The 21,270-nt window shown below is 31.7% G+C and overlaps 3 protein-coding genes across 3 annotated transcripts; all 3 read right to left on the reverse strand.

The window, feature by feature from the left end:
- Positions 1–1,476: 1,476 nt before the first annotated feature.
- On the reverse strand, positions 1,477–3,594 carry LOC101266892 (AAA-ATPase At2g18193-like). Its single transcript, XM_004232384.5, has 2 exons — positions 2,308–3,594; positions 1,477–2,206 (listed from the first exon to the last, which is right to left on the reverse strand). The coding sequence occupies exons 1-2, from the start codon at positions 3,295–3,297 to the stop codon at positions 1,652–1,654; spliced, it is 1,545 nt and encodes a 514-aa protein (XP_004232432.1). The 5' UTR covers positions 3,298–3,594; the 3' UTR covers positions 1,477–1,651.
- A 6,351-nt stretch (positions 3,595–9,945) lies between these two features.
- On the reverse strand, positions 9,946–12,446 carry LOC101259707 (AAA-ATPase At5g17760-like). The gene is made up of 2 exons (XM_004233678.5): positions 10,607–12,446; positions 9,946–10,527 (listed from the first exon to the last, which is right to left on the reverse strand). The coding sequence occupies exons 1-2, from the start codon at positions 11,597–11,599 to the stop codon at positions 10,066–10,068; spliced, it is 1,455 nt and encodes a 484-aa protein (XP_004233726.1). The 5' UTR covers positions 11,600–12,446; the 3' UTR covers positions 9,946–10,065.
- Positions 12,447–15,044: 2,598 nt separating this feature from the next.
- LOC101266585 (proteasome subunit beta type-1) lies at positions 15,045–21,008 on the reverse strand. Its single transcript, XM_004232383.4, has 7 exons — positions 20,804–21,008; positions 20,605–20,712; positions 17,469–17,550; positions 15,867–15,996; positions 15,636–15,778; positions 15,431–15,517; positions 15,045–15,346 (listed from the first exon to the last, which is right to left on the reverse strand). The coding sequence occupies exons 1-7, from the start codon at positions 20,848–20,850 to the stop codon at positions 15,272–15,274; spliced, it is 672 nt and encodes a 223-aa protein (XP_004232431.1). The 5' UTR covers positions 20,851–21,008; the 3' UTR covers positions 15,045–15,271.
- Between the last annotated feature and the right edge of the window lie 262 nt (positions 21,009–21,270).

Raw genomic sequence — 21,270 nt, forward strand, 5'->3', positions numbered from 1 at the left:
CAAGTTTTAATGATAGATAATAAGTTTTCCACATATTTTAATACATTTATAATACAATCTTTCAAAATTTTACCAAACAGACATAATATATTCAAAAAACCAATTATAATTTATATATATTGCATACATAATTCACTTTTAATTTATTTTACAGATTTTACATAATATTGTTATAAATAGTAATAAATAAAAATAATCGTTAAAATCAGTAATTATTTATTAAAATGTACCAATTTATGTAATTTTTCCGTACATTAATCTAATGCATGAAAATGAGAAACTTTGGGAATTTGTAAAACTAATAAGGGATAATGGTAATAAGAGAATTTAAATGTGGGATTTCTGTCATTTTTCCTTTAAAAATAAGAACCAAGAATGAAGTTGTAAACCTTTCTTTTAAAGCTAGAAAAGGGAAGTCCGTGCTTTGCACTGGCGCAATTATTATAATTTGAATTTCGTAATGTTTAGTGTGGAACTTTCACTTATAGACACTCAAAAATAGCTTAATTACTCTCAATAGTTATAGTTTGATAATTAAAATTCGTAATTACATGTTAAAGGGAGAAGAGAGGTGGCGATACTGGGAGAGAGAGGAGAGAGGCGAGCGAGAGAGGGCAAAAAGTGGGAGAGAAGTGAACTATATATGTTTATCGGTTAGATAATTGTATATTATACATATGCATTTGTATATATGACAAGTGAGATAGGGGGATGGAGGAGAGAGGTGAGCGAGAGATTGGGAGAGAGGTGAATTGTATATGTATATCACTTAGATAATTGAATATCATACATATATATTTGTATATTCTAGCAAATTATACGTATACAAACGTGGCTAATTATACAAACTCGAAGTCAACCCATGTAATTAATGTATAATGTTAAGTCGTAGTGATAGTTATAGTAAACTATAACTATGATGAATAATTAAATAGTATAAGTTTACTTAACCGCATAATTTTTTCATTATTTATGATATTTCAACGATAGAATTTCAAGAATAAACTATAATAAAATTAAATATAATTAATATAAAATATAAATGAAGCCCATAAATTATTTTCATGACTCGATCTTGTGAAGGATCTTAAGAAGGTAAGTTTACAATTGAAATCTTAGATTGATTTTCACATTTTTTTCATTGGAAGAAGAAGACAGTTTTTTTTTCTCCCCATTTTCATTGGATGAAGAAGAGGCCGCATGTAACGACGTGTTGACAGCTGAATTTTGGTAGTTGGAGGACTGAAATATAGTCTTAGTTGAGAGTTACTGGATTACTACATTTCTCAACAGTAGTAAATTGACCGTGTTTCGCATGGATCCGATTCATGAAACGAGTGAAATAACGTTAAAAGTAGTGGTGTCACTTTCACCTTTCGGCTGACTCGTTACTGCAATGGCTACTACAATTGATTCAAAAAATGCTAGTAATACTGTACTAAGATAACATAAGAACCATGAAAAGTTGCTGAGAACTTGTTACAATAACATCTGCATTGCAATTGCCCTGATCTCGAAAGTTAAGAAATTTCTTTACTCGTTACCATGCACTTCTATATTTGATCAAAAAACAAGTGAAAAGTGCATAAGTTTACACATTAAGCATCGAGGTATTGCACTAGAATAATACCTACTACATCTTCCGTTTCCCTTACCAACGCCCCCCTCGTCCTCTATTCGGTCTTCCTATTCTCATTCTTCCTCTCCTTTGGTTTCTCAAAGTATGAACCAACACTTCAGTTCTCAGTCTTTTAGCTTCTTGAATCTCACCTTCATCAACCTTTTTGTCCTCAATCTCTTCCTTCTCATCGTCTTCTGGGGTGCTAGGACTCTTCTCCTCCTTGATTTCATTGGCTTCATCAGCTTTTCGCTTGAGCAAATTAAGCACTCCCTCAAGGACAACCTCAGCATCCTCACTTCTCATCAGTTCCTCTGCAACTTCTGCAGGGGTCACCTCTACATTCTTGATTAGGCCTTCAATCTCCCCGAATAGTCTATGATCAGATACACCCAAGTAGTTAAAAGCCAGAATCTTGAAACTCTGATTAGTACAATAGGACATATGAATGTGCATATCCATTCGACCAGGTCTCAACAAAGCAGGATCCAACTTCTCCTTATGGTTGGTTGTAAATACAATAATTCTTTCATCCCCGCAATTGGACCACAATCCATCAATGAAGTTCAACAAACCCGATAACGTTATCTGCACAAGAAACACAATAATAACAATCAGATTTTGACTCAATACTAAAGCACTACAAGATTAAAAATGAAAATACTAACAGAAGAGGAAATAAGTCAAACCTTAGTGTCACTGGGTTGATGTCCAAGATTTCGATCATGCATTTCCACACTACAATCAATATCTTCAATCACAATAATGGATCGATTTGAAGTGGAGATCAAAATCCTTCTCAATTCCGAATTAGAATACAAACTGGTGAGTTCCAAATCATAAATATCGAACTTTAAGTAATTGGCCATGGCAGCAATCAAGCTAGATTTCCCTGTTCCTGGAGGTCCATACAAAAGATATCCTCTTTTCCATGCCTTACCAACTTTCTTGTAAAAATCCCTCCTTTTCACAAATCTATCAAGATCCTCAATTATCATCTTCTTCATTTCAGGTTCCATAGCCAAAGTATCAAAAGTTGCAGGATGATCCAAATTTATGGAACCCCAAACCCCACCACCCCCACCTCCATACCCGTACCCATCATCATCACTACCACAAGGACAATCCCTTGTATACAATTTCACAGCCCTATCGTTATCTTGAATTTCTTTAGCCTTTGTCAACACAAAGGGTAAATACTCATTCAAAACACTTTCTTTAAACCTTTTATTAAAACTCAGCTCAAAGAATCTTTTCTCTGGGGTATACCCATGTCTATCCTGAGGCTCAACAGAGACCAATCTCCATTTCATCTGTACGACGCCGTATACATCAGTGATCTCTTCATCCTTCTCTATGCTCACGTTGATGTTTTTCTGTTTAGGGGTTTTGTGGGCCCGGACTTTGTCGGCGTTCGGACCGATCTTTGTACGGAGGTAAATTTCGGCGGCCTCGTAAACTTGATTTCGGGTCATTCCACACTGTTCATCGACGATGATGGTGAGTTGGGTAGAAAGTGGAGTGAAGAGATAGCTGATAGCTGATTGGATATATGTGAGGAGTGATTTTGGGATGATATCGTTAGCCATGGTGCGAACAAGCATCATCGACGCCGCAAGAGAAGCGTACGCCGAGAATAAAGTCGATGCCGTGTTCTGCATTTTTGAGATGTCGTACATTTTCGATAATTGGATTGCCGGGACACAGTGAATCCGGCTGGCGATGGTTTAGGGACACGATGATTTTGAGAGACAGGGATAGATTGAGACTATTTATACGCGGAGGCTTGAGGATTTCAACTACTATTTATTAGATCTTAGCAAACTTGGTCGCCACGAATATATGGGTACATAGATCTTAGCTGGAATACTATTTATTAAATTTCATCTTTGGGGTTTTCACATATCCACTAATCTTTTGAGTATTTGGTATCCATGCTGGAATGGACTAATTTGGAGAATTGTTGCACAATGATCATTTGAGAAAAGCAAGCGTTTTTTACAAAATATAAAATTATGATTTGAAATTATAATTATTGATTAAATTAAAACTTTAGTGATAGCGGGGATAACCTAATCACATTTATCTTTTACTAAATCAAGTACTTTGAATCTTAAAACCTTATGACATTGTTTAATATTTTGAAAAAATTTAACTTTGAATGTTTATTTGATTGTTCTCGACGTAAAAATGTTATGAAGTTTTCAAACTACAAGTGCTGCTAAGAGCGTATGATATTGTGTTTAATCTTTTTTTTTCTTTTTTATTAGTTGTGACGAATTATATTTTGATATTTAAAACGAGAAGGAAGTTATATTTATATTTAAAAATAGAGAATATACTCTTAAATTAGGTCTTAGGGCGTGGGTATTGAATAGTATATACTCCACGTGTCATTTGATACACTTTATTTTATCATATTTTAAAAAATTATCAAAATATTAGTAATTAAAATATAATTTAAAACAAAATAGGTTTAGTTACAAATTAGTGCTATTTTACTTTTCACCACATTTATTGAACAAGAATTAAAAAGTAAAAATAATCGGTTGTATGAATTTTTTAAAATGATAATTATTTATTTTATTTACTTGATCCAAGTCAACTTAACATAATTCTTAAGCAAGTTTTTATCATGGGTGTATCATACAAAACGATCTATTTAATGATGTTTTATAACTCTTAAGTTAAATTTTATCATTACCATCCTTTTATGTATCAATTTAATTTTAAAATAGTATGAGAAAAAATAATAAATTTCTCTAAATTTTCTAAATAAGCAAATGGAAAATATTATTTTTAGTGTAAGAAGTAAACAATGCAAAACGGGGAAAATATTTTGGAACCACAAGCAAAATATCTAGACCGAGAAATCAACTTTCCTTGTATGGGAATATATGTTAAAATTCTCGTCATAAGAAAATTTAAACAAAAAAAAAAATCCAAATCCTCCATTTATTAAGAATCTCTCTTTATATTAATCTACAAAAATACTTGTGATTATTGTTGTCTTAAATTTTCATTAGAAAACATCTAATATGAACATTTTGATATGTATTCAAATGATAAACTAGAACAAATCATAATTAAAGTGAGTTAATAAAATATAATAGAGATTATCGAAGTATTAAAAAATATATTAGTTAATGTATACAAACTTATTCAAAGGGCTGTACGGAGGTACTTAATCTTCAGAGATTTGTCAATTTGGTTCAAAATTTCAGAACTCACAAGTTCTGGTTAACTTACTGACATTGCATGTTTTCAGTGATTGAAGTTTCGATTGTTGTACGATGAGAAAGTGGCAATGTACCTCTAATTTGGGCACCAAGCAGAGGGAATCCTTCACGTGGTGTATTGTGGTTTTGTTTTTTTCTGGGCGGAAAGAGGTTATAACATGAGTCCGGAGCCTAAAGGGTAAAAAAATGTTAACAAAAATTTCAAAACGATATATAAAATTTCTTTTTAATCAAAAAGGCAAAATCGCTCGCGAAGTAGCGATTTTGTCCACTGAAAAAAGCAAAATCGCTGATATAGCAGCGATTTGTTAAATTTGTTTTTTTTAAAAAAAAAATTATAACAAAATCGCTCCCTCGGGAGCGATTTTCAAAATAAAAATCTTTCAGCGACTTGTGTATAATTTTTTTTAATTAATTTTGCTTTTTTTTATATAAAAAAAGTTTAAATCAATTTTTTATTTATTTTTTATATCAAATAGCTGCCAAAGTAATGATTTTTAATTAATTTTTTTTAAAAAAAATAAAAAATAAATCGCTACCAAGGCAGCGATTTTAAATCAAATTTTTTTTTGTGATTTAATTTTTAAAAATTGAAAAAGAAATAATTAAAAATCGCAGCAATTTAATTTTAAAAAAATATTTTTTTTCATTTAAACTTTTTTAAATAAAAGAAGCAAAAAATAAATAAATTAAGGTAATGTCGCTGAATAAGCAGCGACTTACTTAAAAAGGTTATAAAAAAAAATTGAAAATTAAAAAAAATAAAATTAACAAAATCGCTGCTATAGCAGCGATTTTGCTTTTTCCAATGGAAAAAATCGCTACTTCGCGAGCGATTTTGCCCTTTTGGTTAAAAAGAAATTTCTTATACCGTTTTAAAATTTTTGTTAACATTTTTTACCCTTTAGGCTTCGAACTCGTTATAACATAGCTCAAATTGAAATTTTAATTAAATTTGAATTGAAATTTATTTTGAGTGGCTTTTCTGATAAGATTTTATTTGTATTTATATTTAAATTTGAGACATCTAGTTAAATTACTGCACAACAACTCTGACCGAAGTATTTCTGTTTGTTGATTCTCAACTACCTCCTTATTTTTATTTTTTATTTTTTTGGTTGACTGGTTATTATTAGTTGATTATGACCTTTTTATTTTATGTATATCTAATCCGCCATTTGTTTCTCTCTGACCTACCGGTTCGGCTCGGTTATCGTTTCAGTTTGTTCTGATTTGATAGTATTCGGGATGAAATGTGTTACACTGAATTAATATTTGAAATATAACGATATCATAGTTTGATATCCATATATAAATGTTGGTTCATTCCGATTCGATCTAATTCAGTTCGATCAGATTTGGTCTTTGAAACTAAATTGACTTTTTTAATTTTTGTTATTGTTTTATATTTTTATTAACATTTTTTGAGTAACTTTCACATAAAGCAAATATAAAAATTATACTTTGTATGATATAATTATAGTTTGCATAATTATGCTCAAATATGTATATTTCGCTATATATAGACCAAGAAAAAGTTGTATAATCTGCTTATGTTTCGATAAACATATACAAATGATCAACTGTATAATATGTGTTTGTATAAAGTGATAAAAAGAGAAAGAGAAAAGAAAACTGAGCAAGTGAAATATCGTATTTGTATAATACTAAGTGTATAGGACAAAAACATATGCATTGGTATTTAGATATACAATTAGCTCTCGCTTTAACACAAACACAAACACATTGTGTATATGTGTGTTTGCATAAAGTAAGAGGCAAGTGAGTGTGGTGAGCGAAATCTGTAAGGTGGCGAGTGAGATCTAGGAGAGGGGAGAGAGTGCAACGAAAATATATGTATATATACAATTGTCTCCCACTTTATACAAACACAAACACATTTTATATATTTGTGTTTTTATAAAAGCGAGAGAGGCGAAAGAGAATGATGAGCGAAATTCACTAGGAGAGAGGCGAAATAACATTAATTTGTTATGGGGTACAATTAAATCAAACTATATTCATAACATTTAATTTAAATTGATAGTTTGCTACTATTATATTCAATTTTCCTTTTTTTTTATCTAATTTTTTCAAATTAAAAACTTAATTCATCTACTTCAATTAATATAAACCTAAAAACTTTAAAATTTATAAATTTAACAAATTACAAGTTATAAGTAGCTTTGAAAAAGTTTAATGTGCTTATTCCAAACTTATGAGAAAACGAATTTCCCGCTATATTTACACGTTAGTTATTACTTTGGATTGGAAAACAAAGCACATGAGCGGACGAAATGAAATAAGAACACATGTGAACTTTTCTGCAAAGCACAGATCACAATCTCCAAGTTTCCAAACACTTCTAGTACCTCTGTTTTTAGTTTGCTTAGAAAATGACTTTTTTTTTTAATATTTTATTTTCACTTTTTCATAGGAAATGTTTAACATCGTAAAATTAAAAGATAACTTTATATATTTGAAATAATTTTAATTTAAATTCATAAAATTCAAAAATTCTTTTTACTTTTTTTAACTTTGTATCAAATCAAACTATGTCACTTATTTTAAAACGATAGAGTAATAATTATTGTTTAATAGAGTATCTAATAAAGTTAAGAATTTTTTTTTCATGAGACAAATATATGAAAACAAGGTGTTAGCAAAGTCAAAATAACCATTTTTTCCTCTAAAATGTGACAGGTTAATCATGTTTAAGAAAATCAAAAGGGAAAACTAACCACGAAACATTTCTTGATTTTAATTTTAACTGCCGTTATTAACATAAAAATTTAGACAATCTCGCTGCCCGCCCCGCTGCGTGTTGTCATATTTAAAACTTTTATAGAAAACTAATTTTCAAATGTTATTTTTGGAGAAGTCCTTGACAAAATATAACATGAATGAGAGAAAATATTTTATTACGTAAGAGATACAAGTATTTTCTGTTGTATGAAGGTCTCGTTGGCTGCCATTTGTATTGTAGGCCCCACAATTTATCTATTTTTACTTTTTCTTCTTCAAGTTTAATCATTCCTTTTACTTTTCTTTCTCACTTGTATTTTTTTCCTCCTTAGCGTAATATGTTTTTTTTTAAAATCATAAACAAACTTTGGAAATTTCCCAATATCTAATATGTTTAAGTTATCTCTATTATCATTTATTTAAGGAAAAATTAAAGTAATGTATTTGAAAATTTCAAATACTAACTTTGAATGAATTTGAAGACAGTGAAATTTTAGTTTTAATCATGCAATTTTTAATTATTAAATATATTTTATTTGTTTTGTAACCACTCAATCTATCTGAATAATAATTATTTATAATAATATATATTAATGATACTAAGAACTCAATTATCTTTTTTTCAATATTGGTTAAATTCTCTACGTGCTTGACACCCATCAAATAATTATTCCTAATATTAATTTTATGTTTTTGTTTTGAATTTTTTTAAAATTTTTTGTGTATGTTTAATGTTGAAATAAAACTTTTATAGCACCATTTTTTCGGAGGAGATACTAAAATTAATAAAAAAAAAAAGAGTCAACCAAATGAATTTGTGAAAGTAAAAGATAATAATAGTATCAATATATTTTTTGCACCAAAAGATTTTAAGACTAAAAGTAAAAAAGCTATAGAAACATTAGTTAAAAAAATAGTGAGATAAAATAAAAAAAGTTTTGCAAAGAAAAAGTGTAAAAGAAGAAATGACTAAAATTTGAGGGAAAAAAAGTGTGAAAATTAGGAAAGAAACCCACAAATACACTTATCGAAAGATAATAATGTCCTTGTACCATTATTATTGTTTGTGAATTAATCACCACAAATTGTGTCTGAATGAGAGAGTATTTTAATGCTCATATCTTTATTTAGAAAATAAACCACATGTCAAGTTTTCTGGAAAAAAACAAAACAAAAAAGAAACAGAGAAGTCACAATACTCGTACTTGTATGTATAGCACGGGTGCTGACACTGCTTTAAGTAAAATTAAATTATATTAATTTAATATTTTAAATAAAATAATTAACAATTAAATATTTAAAAGTATTATGAAAAATATTGTAAATTGTAATATTTTGTATGTTAATATAATAAAAAAATATTTCATAAAAATACTAACCAAAATTTTTATAATTTAACTTTAAAAAGGGAAAATTATGACAGTTAAAAATAATCGAAAAAGTATTAATTAACAATTTTGTATCAATGATTAAGTGTCACGTAATTAAAAAATATTATTTAATTATTTTTAATTTTGGTCCGTTAATAAAGGGATAAATTTGAACCCAAAGGTGGATGTGAAGGGTATTTGGGGATCAATAGATGGATAAGGGATAATTGTATACTATGTTTTAGACCCTTTTCCTTTGTATATATTAAAAAACACATGTAAAGTAATCTTTAAAAAAGAAAGAAGCACATACACTGAAAAACCATATAAAGACAAATGTTTAATAGAGTCCAACTATTGTTGCATAAATTTTGATTGTTCATTCAAATCAAAGATTAATCGAGTGCACTTTTCTACCGAAAATTGTCCCTTGAGCTTTTGCCACTACGTTACTTAGAGGTTTTTCCTTACACTTATAAATTGACCATCAGCCACTTTCGATATGGGATAACTCAACAATCTCCCCATTCAGTTCCTCTCGGTGAACTGAGACTTGTTGGTCTTGGGCCTTCTAAACCCAAAAGCTAGCTCAAAGGTTGAGACTTTCCCTCAAACTTATAAATTGACCACCAGCCCCTTCCACTTTCGATGTGGGATAACCCAACACTCTTAAAGTTCATAACTATAATATTTCTAACTCAATTCATTCATCATAATTAAAAAGATTTAAATTTTGATAGATTTGAAAATTATATAAAAATATTAAGTAATTAACTTAAAATATTAAAAAGACATGTATGAAGGAATTCTAATTTTTTCTAAAAAATTTAATTGATGCTCAAAATTTTAATTATGTCACATAAATTGAGACGGCAATCAATCTCACTCTTCGCACCCAAAATATTTTGAAGAAGGATTAATGCATCATAAAAAATAAAGCTAGCTAAAAATTTCAAAACAAACAAGATGAAAATTGTTGAAGAATAATAATGAAACTAAAGTTGTCAGGAAGGGAAAAAATACATGAAGAAAATTTTGTGTAACTAAAAACTCACTACCATAAGTTAAATTAGTGTACAAATCTTTTCAACTTTTAGGAGTGAAGTGAATTATCAATACTCAAAGTTTTGATCCTTTGAAGTTGTTTGTCATCATCAGTAGTATTTGCCTCCTCGTGCTTCTTCTTCTGCATCTGCTCATTAATTTTTTTTAGCTTTAGAAATTTGACAAGACTTTCAAGGCAAACATCAGGATCTTCACTCTTCATAAATTGCTCAGCAACTTCTGCGGGAGTAACTTGTGCCCCTTCAATCAATTCTTTTGCTTCTTTAAAAGTGTTGTAAAGAGGATCACTTATTTCCAGATAATTATTTGCCAACACTGTAAAGCTTTCACTAGTTAAGTAAGACATATGAATATGCATGTCCATTCTTCCAGGTCGCAATAGAGCTGGATCAATCTTCTCTTTGTGATTTGTCGTAAATATAACGATCCTTTCATCACCACAACTCGACCATAGCCCGTCTATGAAGTTTAATAACCCACCAAGTGTAATCTGAAAAAGTTTAACCAAAACAAACTGAGTGAAGAAGAATTATTTAGGCCTAGAAATTAAATACACAAGTTATACGTACCTCTTGATCCCGATCCCGGCGAATATTGTGATTTGTGCGAGCTACATTTCTTTCGGGCATGGTAACGCTGCAGTCAATATCTTCGATAACAAGTATAGATCTATTCTTTGTGCTGAGAAGGAGCCTTCTCAAATCAGCATCCCGCTTTATATTTGAAAATTCTAGATCATATATGTCAAACTTCAAATAATTAGCAATTGCAGCAACTAAGCTTGATTTCCCTGTCCCGGGTGGTCCGTACAATAAGTATCCCCTTTTCCATGCTTTTCCAACTCTCCTGTAAAACTCCTTCCTCTTTAAAAACCTATCAAGGTCCTGTATTATGGTTTTTTTAAGTGCTGGTTCTAAAGCTAATGTCTCAAAAGTTGAAGGGTGCTCAAGGTTCACAGAATCCCAATTTATAGAGCTATAACAGTTACCAGATAGAGAATGCAATTGAATAATTTTTTTCTCGTTCCGCATCGTTTTGGCCGTGTTAAGTACAAAAGGGATGTAGGTATTCAGAATCCTTTCCTTGTGTTGTTTGCTAAAGCTCAGCTCAAACGTATGTTTCTCAGAAAAATCACCTTCATCATCATCTTGAAATCTCGAAATCGACTTCTTCGCTTCATTAACAAACTTCCATACCAATTCAATCTCTTCAAAGGAATCAGTAATTTTCCCACAATTCCCAAATTTAACATTGACCCCTGTGTCTTTGGGTCGTTTGGTAATTTTGAAACGTTGAAATTCTGGGCTGATTCGTGCAGACAAATAGATTTCAGCACAAGTGAAGACATCGTTGATGCCCATGCCATCTCTTTCTTCGATAACCAAAGTCACATCTGACGAATTTGGGCGAAAATATCTACGAATTTTGGTTTCAATATAGCACTGAACTTGCTGAGGGACCAACTGGTGGATCATTGTTTTAAACATTGTAATGGCAGTAGATATTGAGGCATACACCTGGAACATTGTAGCCGCTGAAGGCATACTTGAGAGACTCATCATATCAACAAACAATATATTCAGCAGATAACTTCTGCTATTAATATACTACTTCCTTTAATTCCTATTCCTACAGAAATAAGGAATCAAAATTCCTTTACCCTACTTGGTGTGGCTTTTGAATCATAAAATTTGAAAACAAGAAAAAGACTAGTTTTAAATAATGCGAAAGCGAAGTTGTATAGGAAAAGGACAGTGAAACTTACATGAAAAAAGCGAACTTTACATAAGCAATCTCAAAGGGTAAAAAAACAAAAAGTGAAAAAGATAACCCTTAATACCTTTTTTTATAAATAATTAATGGATTACCACAATATTTATTATTTTGTAAAATTTATAAATAAATTATTCCCTCTGTTTCAAAAAGATTAACCTAGTTTGACTTAAAATGAAGTTTAAGAAAAAAAAAAGAACTTTTTAATCTTGTGATTCTAATTTAAAGTTATGTCTAATGTACCAAAATTTCCTTTAATATTATGATCTTAAACATGTCACATGTAAACTAAAAATTAAAGTGTTGCAAAAAAAAAAATCATTCTTTTTTAAACAGACTAAAAAATATTTATTCTTTTGATACGAAAAAAGTATCATATTTTACCTATTATATTCTTCCAAAAATGATTAATTAATTTTGAAAATATTTTCATAATTTATTATAAAGTAGACTGACAAGCTGAAACTTGTCCTAGTGATCTCACCGTTGAATATATTTAATTGAAGTACTTTAAAGTGTACTAGGTCGACACTTGTCCTATTAAGTATATAGTACCATTCAAAAAGTTTTTTTTATTTTAATAGTGGTGAATTAGTTAGATGATTAAAACTACTATAATTAATTGGATCTGTAGTTTTAAGCTACTTTATTATTGTCATTTATTTTGTTTTTCTTTATTATCCAAAAATACTTGAATTATGTATAATAAATAATAATCTATAGTAGTGGAACTATAATTTACTTTAAAAGGACGTGATCTTCTAAAAAAAGAAGTTTATATCTTTATATTGATAAGTTGATTTGTATAGAAAATTTAAATATAATTTTCTTTGTTTATTATGCATATATCTACGTAGTTTTCCAACTTTCAAGAGCTATACTTATTTTTTTAAAAGAAAAATTCGATATTATTACCACGAAAATAATAAGTGAAGGGAATAAAACATACTTGTTAGAAAGAGAGAATTCCAAAAACAGCTGAATTTTCAAGTTCCTATTCATCTTTCAACAAACTTAATTTTATTTATTGTATACTTGTTACTTTAATTGAGAACATATAAAATTAACTAGTAAAACTTATCGTAAAATAACGTATTCACTTATTATTACTGATATATTTATAACTTTTAACCGCAAACAACTAAACAACAACAACATGCTTACACTATCTTCTATCTACATATAGTAATAGTAATATAAGATAGAGGAATGAGAAAACATATTATCATAAAAACATAGACAAAAACAATTAACATCAAATACTCTATAGTACCTGCTAAAATAATTCAAGAAAGTTTATGAACATTAGAAGAAAACAAAGAAGAGAGTAACATAAATTTAAAAAATCATATCAATTCATCAAAAGTAATACATTAATAACTTACCAAACAAACTAGGGTAAATTTACATCCACTTATAATTCCATTAGTCACCTATTTTCGATTTGCAAAAACTCACCAACATATATCACAAGTAACAATATAATATTATATAAATATTTCAAAAATAAAAGAAAATAAAAATAAGGATTTCAAAGGGTTAATTACCAAACATCAAAAGAAATGAAAAAAACAGAATTGATAGAAAAGTAAAAGTAAAAAGAAAAAATTGGAGTACGCTCTAAGTTTATACTGTTTTGATAGTTTGTAATGAATATCTTAAAGAAAGTATTGATCATAGGTAATCAAAGCTAAAAATTGAAACTTTTATAAGAGCATGGTGAGAATCAAAATGAAGATCCACGTAATTGAATTAATCAATTAATCATTGAGAACAAAAAGGAAATGTCAAATTTATAAAAGTTTAACTCTTTAAGGGGAAAAGATATACTTTGTAAATTTCATTATTTATAAGTTTTTTTTAGTAAATCTCAAAGTAAATCGTTTCCATTTACAACCTGAAATGTTAGGTAATCATAAAGGGATGAAAATGTGTGTTTAATTCATTTATTTGTTGCATGCAGTTCCGGAAAATAGAGGAAAGATTTAAAATAAATAAAAATGGAAAACAATTTAAGGGAAAAATTTAAAATTCCAGAAGAAAAAAAACGTTAAAAAAAGTCGCGTCACGTCATTATTATTTTATATTTGTATATAGATACAATATTTTAAGTAAATGACATCTAGGAGCAGTAGAATAGTATGAGGAAAAAGACGATGCCTGTTTATTCAAATACGCCACTTCTAATCCATTCATCAACTGAAAGGTTGATCAAAATGAGGTCAAACAACAACTACAACTTTTTCCCACCAATTATGTAGAATTACACTGCTTGATGCTTTAACGAATAATGAGGATAGGCGTTGGCCTTACATAGTGCCTATTTTGTATGTGGGTCGCAATCAAAGCCTAATTCCAAGTCACCTATCTTTTCAACTAGTGTAATTTTAACATCACCAAGATGCAATATGCCAAAACTATGCCATCAGTAGAAAGGTTACTTTTACAAGAAAACCTCCATTCTATGGATAACATCTGACGCAAATTGGAAAAAAAAGTAGTATTAAAGTTAAAATAGTAGTAAATTATTCAAAAAAGTTAAAAGTTAAATTTAAATATTCTATGGTGGTTGCATGACAAGTCTACACTTACTAACATCAAAGCGTATGAAATAGGGGAGAGAGAACGAAAAAACAACTATAGTATAACAAGATGACAATATTTTTAAAACAGACTAAAAAGAAAAGAAGGCATTTTAAAGGAAACTAGGCTAAACCGATACTTGCAAATACTAAAATACTAGTATTATTCATGGCCAAACTATAGTTTTTCTCAGTACTGCTGAGGCAACAAGTTCAGTGAATCTAAATAAAGGTCATTAATTTAAAAGAAAAAAGGTGGTATGGAGTAGTAACTTCTTCTTCCAGCCAAGACGAGTGGACAGCGAAAGATTGCCCCAACCAATCAGCCCCTAAAAACATGTGATTTACATGTGCAAGCAACCAGTTCCGAACAAAAAGAGACGAATAAAAAAAATAACTTCTACTCGTTTCAATACAGTATCATCATTTTGAAAGAGATGGGAAATTTTTCTCGCAGACAACGGTGCTCTGGTCGAAAATTTGGGGATCAATAAAATAACAACACCCACCTAACCTAATTAATGTGGTGTGGAAGGGCAAGCATTGGCCAAATGTCAGAAGATACTGGTTTGATTCAGAACATTACATAATAATTGAAAGAAAGGAAGAAAAGCACCGTTTTGATTCCAAAGCTGTCCACTAAATGCACCACTTTGAGCCAAAAGATTTCCTTTTTGATGAAAACTTAACAAATAGTACATAAAATCCACGCCCTACAGAGATTCTCAAGTACACTCACTCCACAGTCTGGATCTAACGAGGAAGCCCAATAACCCATCAAACACACTTACCTTCTTTTTCAAACCAAATTAGTTCAAGTTTAAACTGTCAATCTTATCTCATTACATTCATTCATAATCGGATAACAAACACAAGAAATCAGTCTTTCCTCAGATCCATTTCTTCTCTACGGATGCCATCAGCATTTAATACAACTATCTCCAGTTTGTCACCCTGCAATAAGAAAGCAAAACATTCAGAAATACGGGTTGATAGTGAAAGTGTTTATTTCTCTATGATATCATACAAATGACTTACAGTGTATATATCCCTTTCTGTTGCTGAAGCAAAGCAAGTCTTGACTAAATCAATGGCTTCTGATTCAGAAAGTGGAGTAACAGCATCCTGCAGAGGTCATGGGAACTCCGTTAGCAAATGGCTATATTTTTCTCCTCATTTTTAGGTCAATTTCAAATGCTTCGACTATGTGAGAAAATTTGAACAGATAATATATGGAGCAAACCACAGCAGGCAGCAAAAGAGGGCTAGGAGACTTCAGTTGGTTGTCCAAGAAAGGCATGATCAGAGTTGAACCAGAACCTTGAGAGCTGTAGCCAACCCTCTCATATGATCCCACAGCATCATAGGTGAAGACACACCCCTTCCCTACAAATTTTATGGACTAAATTGTATAAGCTTCTTTACCAGAAAAGACTACAAACAAATAACCTTTAGACCATAGCTAACCCATTACCTTCATTGTCAAGGCCACCTAGAACATTAAACGAATAGTAGGGGAAGAAACGTTTGTAGTATAGTGTGTTCGAAAGGAGCTGGCCCATAGCTGGACAGCTCATCTGCTTATTGTGCTGGTGCTGGTAGATCTATTGCAAAATAATAAACATCAAAAGATCATTATCCAGTATCACAGAAAAATGTAAATGCTAAACTCTGGACAGCACATGATACATGATAAAAGAACTACAGATTACCATTTCAGATGTCGTCCTATATTTTAGTCCCATTAGGATACTATAAACATACCATTTCATAAGTAGATAACATGTAAGGTGAAAATCAATATTTAGTTTCATAAGAAATGAAAATACAACTGAACTAGAAGAATGAAAATTAGATTTGGAAGCAACAGTTGTACCTTAATAGTTAATGCCTTATCCCAAAGAATGTCAGGAGAAGTTCCTCAATTTGCAATTTTTATTGCAAGAAATGTTTCAAAAAATATGATGTACATTTAAGTGAAACAAGCTAAATGATACATGCTTTACACTTTTCCCTGCGTTTAAAATTGTCAACATCTATTGAGCCCTAAAATATAGTATAGATGGGTGAGACCATTTCCACTGAGTTTTGAAACCAAAAAAACAACAGATTACTCGATTATTGAAAAAAGAACCCAAGATTTCAAGTGTTAATGACAGTGTATCTGTGTTGATTAACGTGACTAAGTGATACAAATGAGTGATCATGCTTTCTCGGGGGTGAAGAGGAGAAGCTGTTATGTCGTAGTAATATTCAACAATATGTGAATGACTCAGGAAGACATTTTTGTACCTTTTAGAGGAACAATTTCGTCCTTGATATTGAGTTTAGTTTAAATATCACTGATTTTTACTATTTTCAGGGACTTGAATTGTTTTTCTTTAATTTTATTCACAACTCAAATACATATTTTACTAGTATTTATGTGACTTTTTAGAAAACTTGTACTCATCAATAAGGGACACACACAATGCGCGTACCCAGAAAAAAGGTTCTGATCATGTCATTGATAATTGGAAGAAAAGAAAAGGGCAGTCGGGGCCTAGTGCACTAAAGCTCCGTTATGCGTAGGGTCTGGCAAAGAGCCTGACCACAAGGGCCTATTATAGACAGCCTTAACTTGCATTTCTGCCGGAGGATGTCTCCAAGGCTCGAACCCGTGACTCCGGTCACATTGCAGCAACTTTACCAGTTACTCCAAGCCACCCCATCAATTGGAAGAAAAGAAAACAAGCCTAATTTATGTATTAATTATAACACCTAGAAACCCCATCCCCACCCCACCCCACCCCAATCCTGCCCATAATCATATCCTCTGGCTAAATATTGTAAAGCTCATGGATCAGATCATGGTCACTGTTCTGTCTCTCTATCACATAATGCAAACTCACTTTTGTCCATAAAGACACGCACATCATGCAAGCTAACAATCAAATTTTTGGTTCACAATGAGTTGATAAGTTCATATTGCACAAACAGGTGAAGCACACTGAACGAAGATACAAAACATCCTACATGCTCCATACCAAACTGACTGAAGAGATAAAGGATTAACAAAAACTTCTAGCATTTTTACCAGATGCCTTGATGCCAAAACCTTTTGCAAAGCTCTCACGTCAGCCTGAAATCCTGACGATGCCATCACACATTTATCCGCTCTACATAATCAGACAGTTAACATGCAAAACTGATGTATTAGGAAAAGGTTTGGGTAAAGATAAAAGCAGAGAAACCAACTAGTATCATGACGGAAGGTGAAGATTACATGTATGCATACCCATCTAATTCATTCTCTCATGCTATGATGCATAGGAGGACTGGAGGAGATAATTATACATGAGTTTATTGTTAATCCTGAAAGTGCAAACCTTGTTATACTCTCATCCCCCAAGCAGAGGCAGTTAAAGGCAAGTTGGTTTTAAAACCGCTTCACAAAAAGAATTTCTATATTCATGGGAAAGTTATACTCCCTCTGTCCTTATTTACTTGTCCATATTTCCTTTTATATATGTCCCTATTTACTTGTCTATTTTAACAAATCAAGAAAGGACAACAATTTTTTTCCTAATATGCCCTTATTTAATTCTAGAAAATTTCTAGTACTACTAAGTTGTAATGCATGCTTTTTGGAACCAGAAAATAAGTTTATTATACTTGGGGAGTTGCATAATCTTTTAAGTTAAGGGTATAATTGTAACTAACCTATGATAATACTTGGTGCCTTAATATGTATGATGAAGATAGATCTACGGAAGGCATATCATATGGTAAGTTGGGACTTTATAGAGGAATCTTTAAAGGGTTATAATTTTCCACGAACCTCTGTGCAGTTGGTAATGACATGTGTGACCACTACGAGGTTCACAGTTAAAGTGAATGGAGAAGGCTATGGATATTTTGAGGGCAAGAGGGGGCTTCGACAAGGGGACCCTATTTCTCCTCTGTTATTTGTGTTAGTTATGGAGTATCTTACGAGAATTCTTAGGAGGATGAGTGATCTGGCTGATTTCAAATACCACCCAATGTGCAAAGCAGCAAAACTTACACATTTAATATTTGCAGATGATTTAATGGTGTTCTGCAAAGGAGACACAAAATCTATTAAAAGGGTGATGGAGGCTTTGAAACATTTTAGTGCTGTGACTGGCGTGGAAGCAAATTTGCAGAAATCTAACATATTTCTTGCTGGAATGACTGAGGAAGCAAAGTTGAGAATTTTGAGTAGTACAGGGTTCTCAATGGGTGTACTACCTATACGGTATCTGGGATTGTCACTATCCTCAAAAAAATGGAACAAGGTGGATTGTTACCAATTGGTGGAGAAGATCACAAAGAGAATCACAATAGGTTATTCAAAGCAGTTGTCATAAGCAGGGAGGCTACAGATAGTTAATGCTGTTTTGTTCTCGATATATAATTTTTGGGGGACAGTGTTTATCCTCCCACAAAGTGTGTTGCAGGAAGTAGATAAAAAATGCAGAGAATTCTTGTGGGGAAGCTCAGAAGTATGGAGGATTAAATATCAAGAGCTGCAAATTATGGAATATAGCTGCTATCGGGAAGCTTTTATGGCAGCTGTCAAACAAGAAAGATGTATTATGGGTCAAATGGGTACATGGGATCTATATGAAGGATACCGATAACATTTGGGAACACATACCACCCCAAGATTGTAGTTGGTATTGGAAAAAACTGAATGTTTTGAAGACGGAAATGCTCCAATGGTATCAAGGGGGACAATATGTTTTGACATCAAATGGTGTATACTCCATGACCAGTAGCTACCAAGCCATGCTAGGTGTGCTACATAAATGCCCAGAAGCAGACTTACTTTGGAGCTCTATTATGCAGCCTAGACAGAGATTTATCTTATGGCTTACATACCAAGGAAGACTGCTCACTAAAGATGGACTATAACATATGCATATACAAGTTGAAGATGTCGCATGTGGTTTGTGTCAGCAAGAGAGTGATGAAACACATCAACATTTGTTTCCTGATTGTCATTTGGGGAATGCAGTGAGAGAGGATTTGGCTAACTGGGTGGGTGTGGCAATGCTAAGACGCACAATACAACAAATAGTGGCGTGGATTAAAAGAAGACGTTGGAAACAATTCAAGAAGGAAGCAGTAGCTGCAATGTATGGAGCAACAATTTATTATACCTGGCAAGTGAGGAATTGGAGGCACTATAGGCAGGAACATGTAAATACAAATTTTATCATCACACAAATAAAGAAGGAGTTATTAGTTAGATTAGAAAGAGTACAGGAGTCTAGAAAAGCAAGAAAGTGTCAAGATTTAATACATAGGATGTGTGGTAGATAGTTAATAGCTAGATGTTAGTGTTGTGTTCACTTTACGAAATTGTAATACTTTGTTTTTTTTTTGTATGGTAATATTCACAGTTTATTGCCAAAAAAATATGTGTGACACTTCTAAAGTGGACAACTAAATAGGGATAGAGGGAGTACTTAGCAAATACAGAGTCTATATAGTAAAGGTCAAACACATTTTATACAATTATGAGCCATGGAACTTGATTTTGCCTCTTGGCTAAATTTTCTTTTTAATTACTGACTGCGCCTCGTCAAGCAAACAACGAGAACAGCACTGAAATTAGTTCCATTCGAGATTCATCCAAACAGAGAAATGCAACCCAGGTTTGCATTCTGATCTTTGACTGCTCCCTCTTTTTCCTCTTCCAAACTTGCTACCCACTCCCAACCAGCACCCTCTCACCCATAGTCCAACCCTCTCTCTTTGATTTCTGGCGGCAACTCAATGAGATTTAGTTCACTTCTTCTCCTTTTAATATGTTGAGTCAATAACTAATCTTGAACTGTGATAATTTTATGCTAGTCCGTTTCTTTAAAATTAAAAGTACTAATAGTTCAGTTCATCCATTTGATATGAAAACAAAAATTGAATAACAACATTCTTTTATGACCGAGAAATCCCGCAAGACTAGTGGCGGTTTGAATAATTTTCTCCAATTCCATAGTACAAATCATTATGCATGGGATAAATTTTACCTTGATCAGTATAGAAGAGCAACTTTTACTTTCTACCAAAAAAGTGATTGCAAAGCATGGAGCTTTGTCTATCAAATATATAGATCTATGTACAAGATGTTATTAGCCTACTTCATAGTATTAACTAGCTAAATGGCACAGAAAACAAGTTATTTGAAATAAATAAAAGGAACATACAGTTTAATGATCTTGGAGTAATCGCGAGTAAGAATGTTGTAGCCAGTGGACATGCGAGTATCTGCTGCAATTACACAGTAATCTGCTCCAGCTACTGCCACACAGGTTCTGCAAAGTCGAAACGCGAGGGGCATAAGCACCGATACAGAAAATGAAAGAAAGAAAGCAAAAACAAAAGTAAATATCTACGAAACATTACCCGCCATTGTTGTCATAAGGAGACCAGTTAGCTTGCTGCTTCGTCATGGTGATTCGATGCGTAGAGAGAAAGAGAGATGGATCTAGGGTTGCAGAAGAAGATTCAATTTGAAGGACTGATGATTCGTCTTCAGCAAGTCATCTGACTATGAGCGCTAGATGGGCTTAGTGTTAAAAAGGCCCCCGATTGCTTCCTCATTAGGCCCAATATTCTGTCCACTTAAAAATGGGTTTTTTGTTCCTTGCCCAAGAACATTAAAAGTACTTCTCTGCCCAAGTCTCTTTTGTCTTTCTCTCTTTCTCGTTTTATACGAATTCAAATTGTATATAATTTCTCTTTTTCTCGTTTTATACAATTCGATTCAATTGTATATTTCCTGCTCAAGTCTCTTTGCCTTTCTCTCTTCTCATATTATACAAATTCAAATTGTATATAATTTCTCTCTTTCTCGTTTTATACAATTCAAT

The sequence above is a fragment of the Solanum lycopersicum genome, chromosome 2, assembly GCF_036512215.1.
Source record: "Solanum lycopersicum chromosome 2, SLM_r2.1".
Taxonomy (NCBI): Eukaryota; Viridiplantae; Streptophyta; class Magnoliopsida; order Solanales; family Solanaceae; genus Solanum; species Solanum lycopersicum.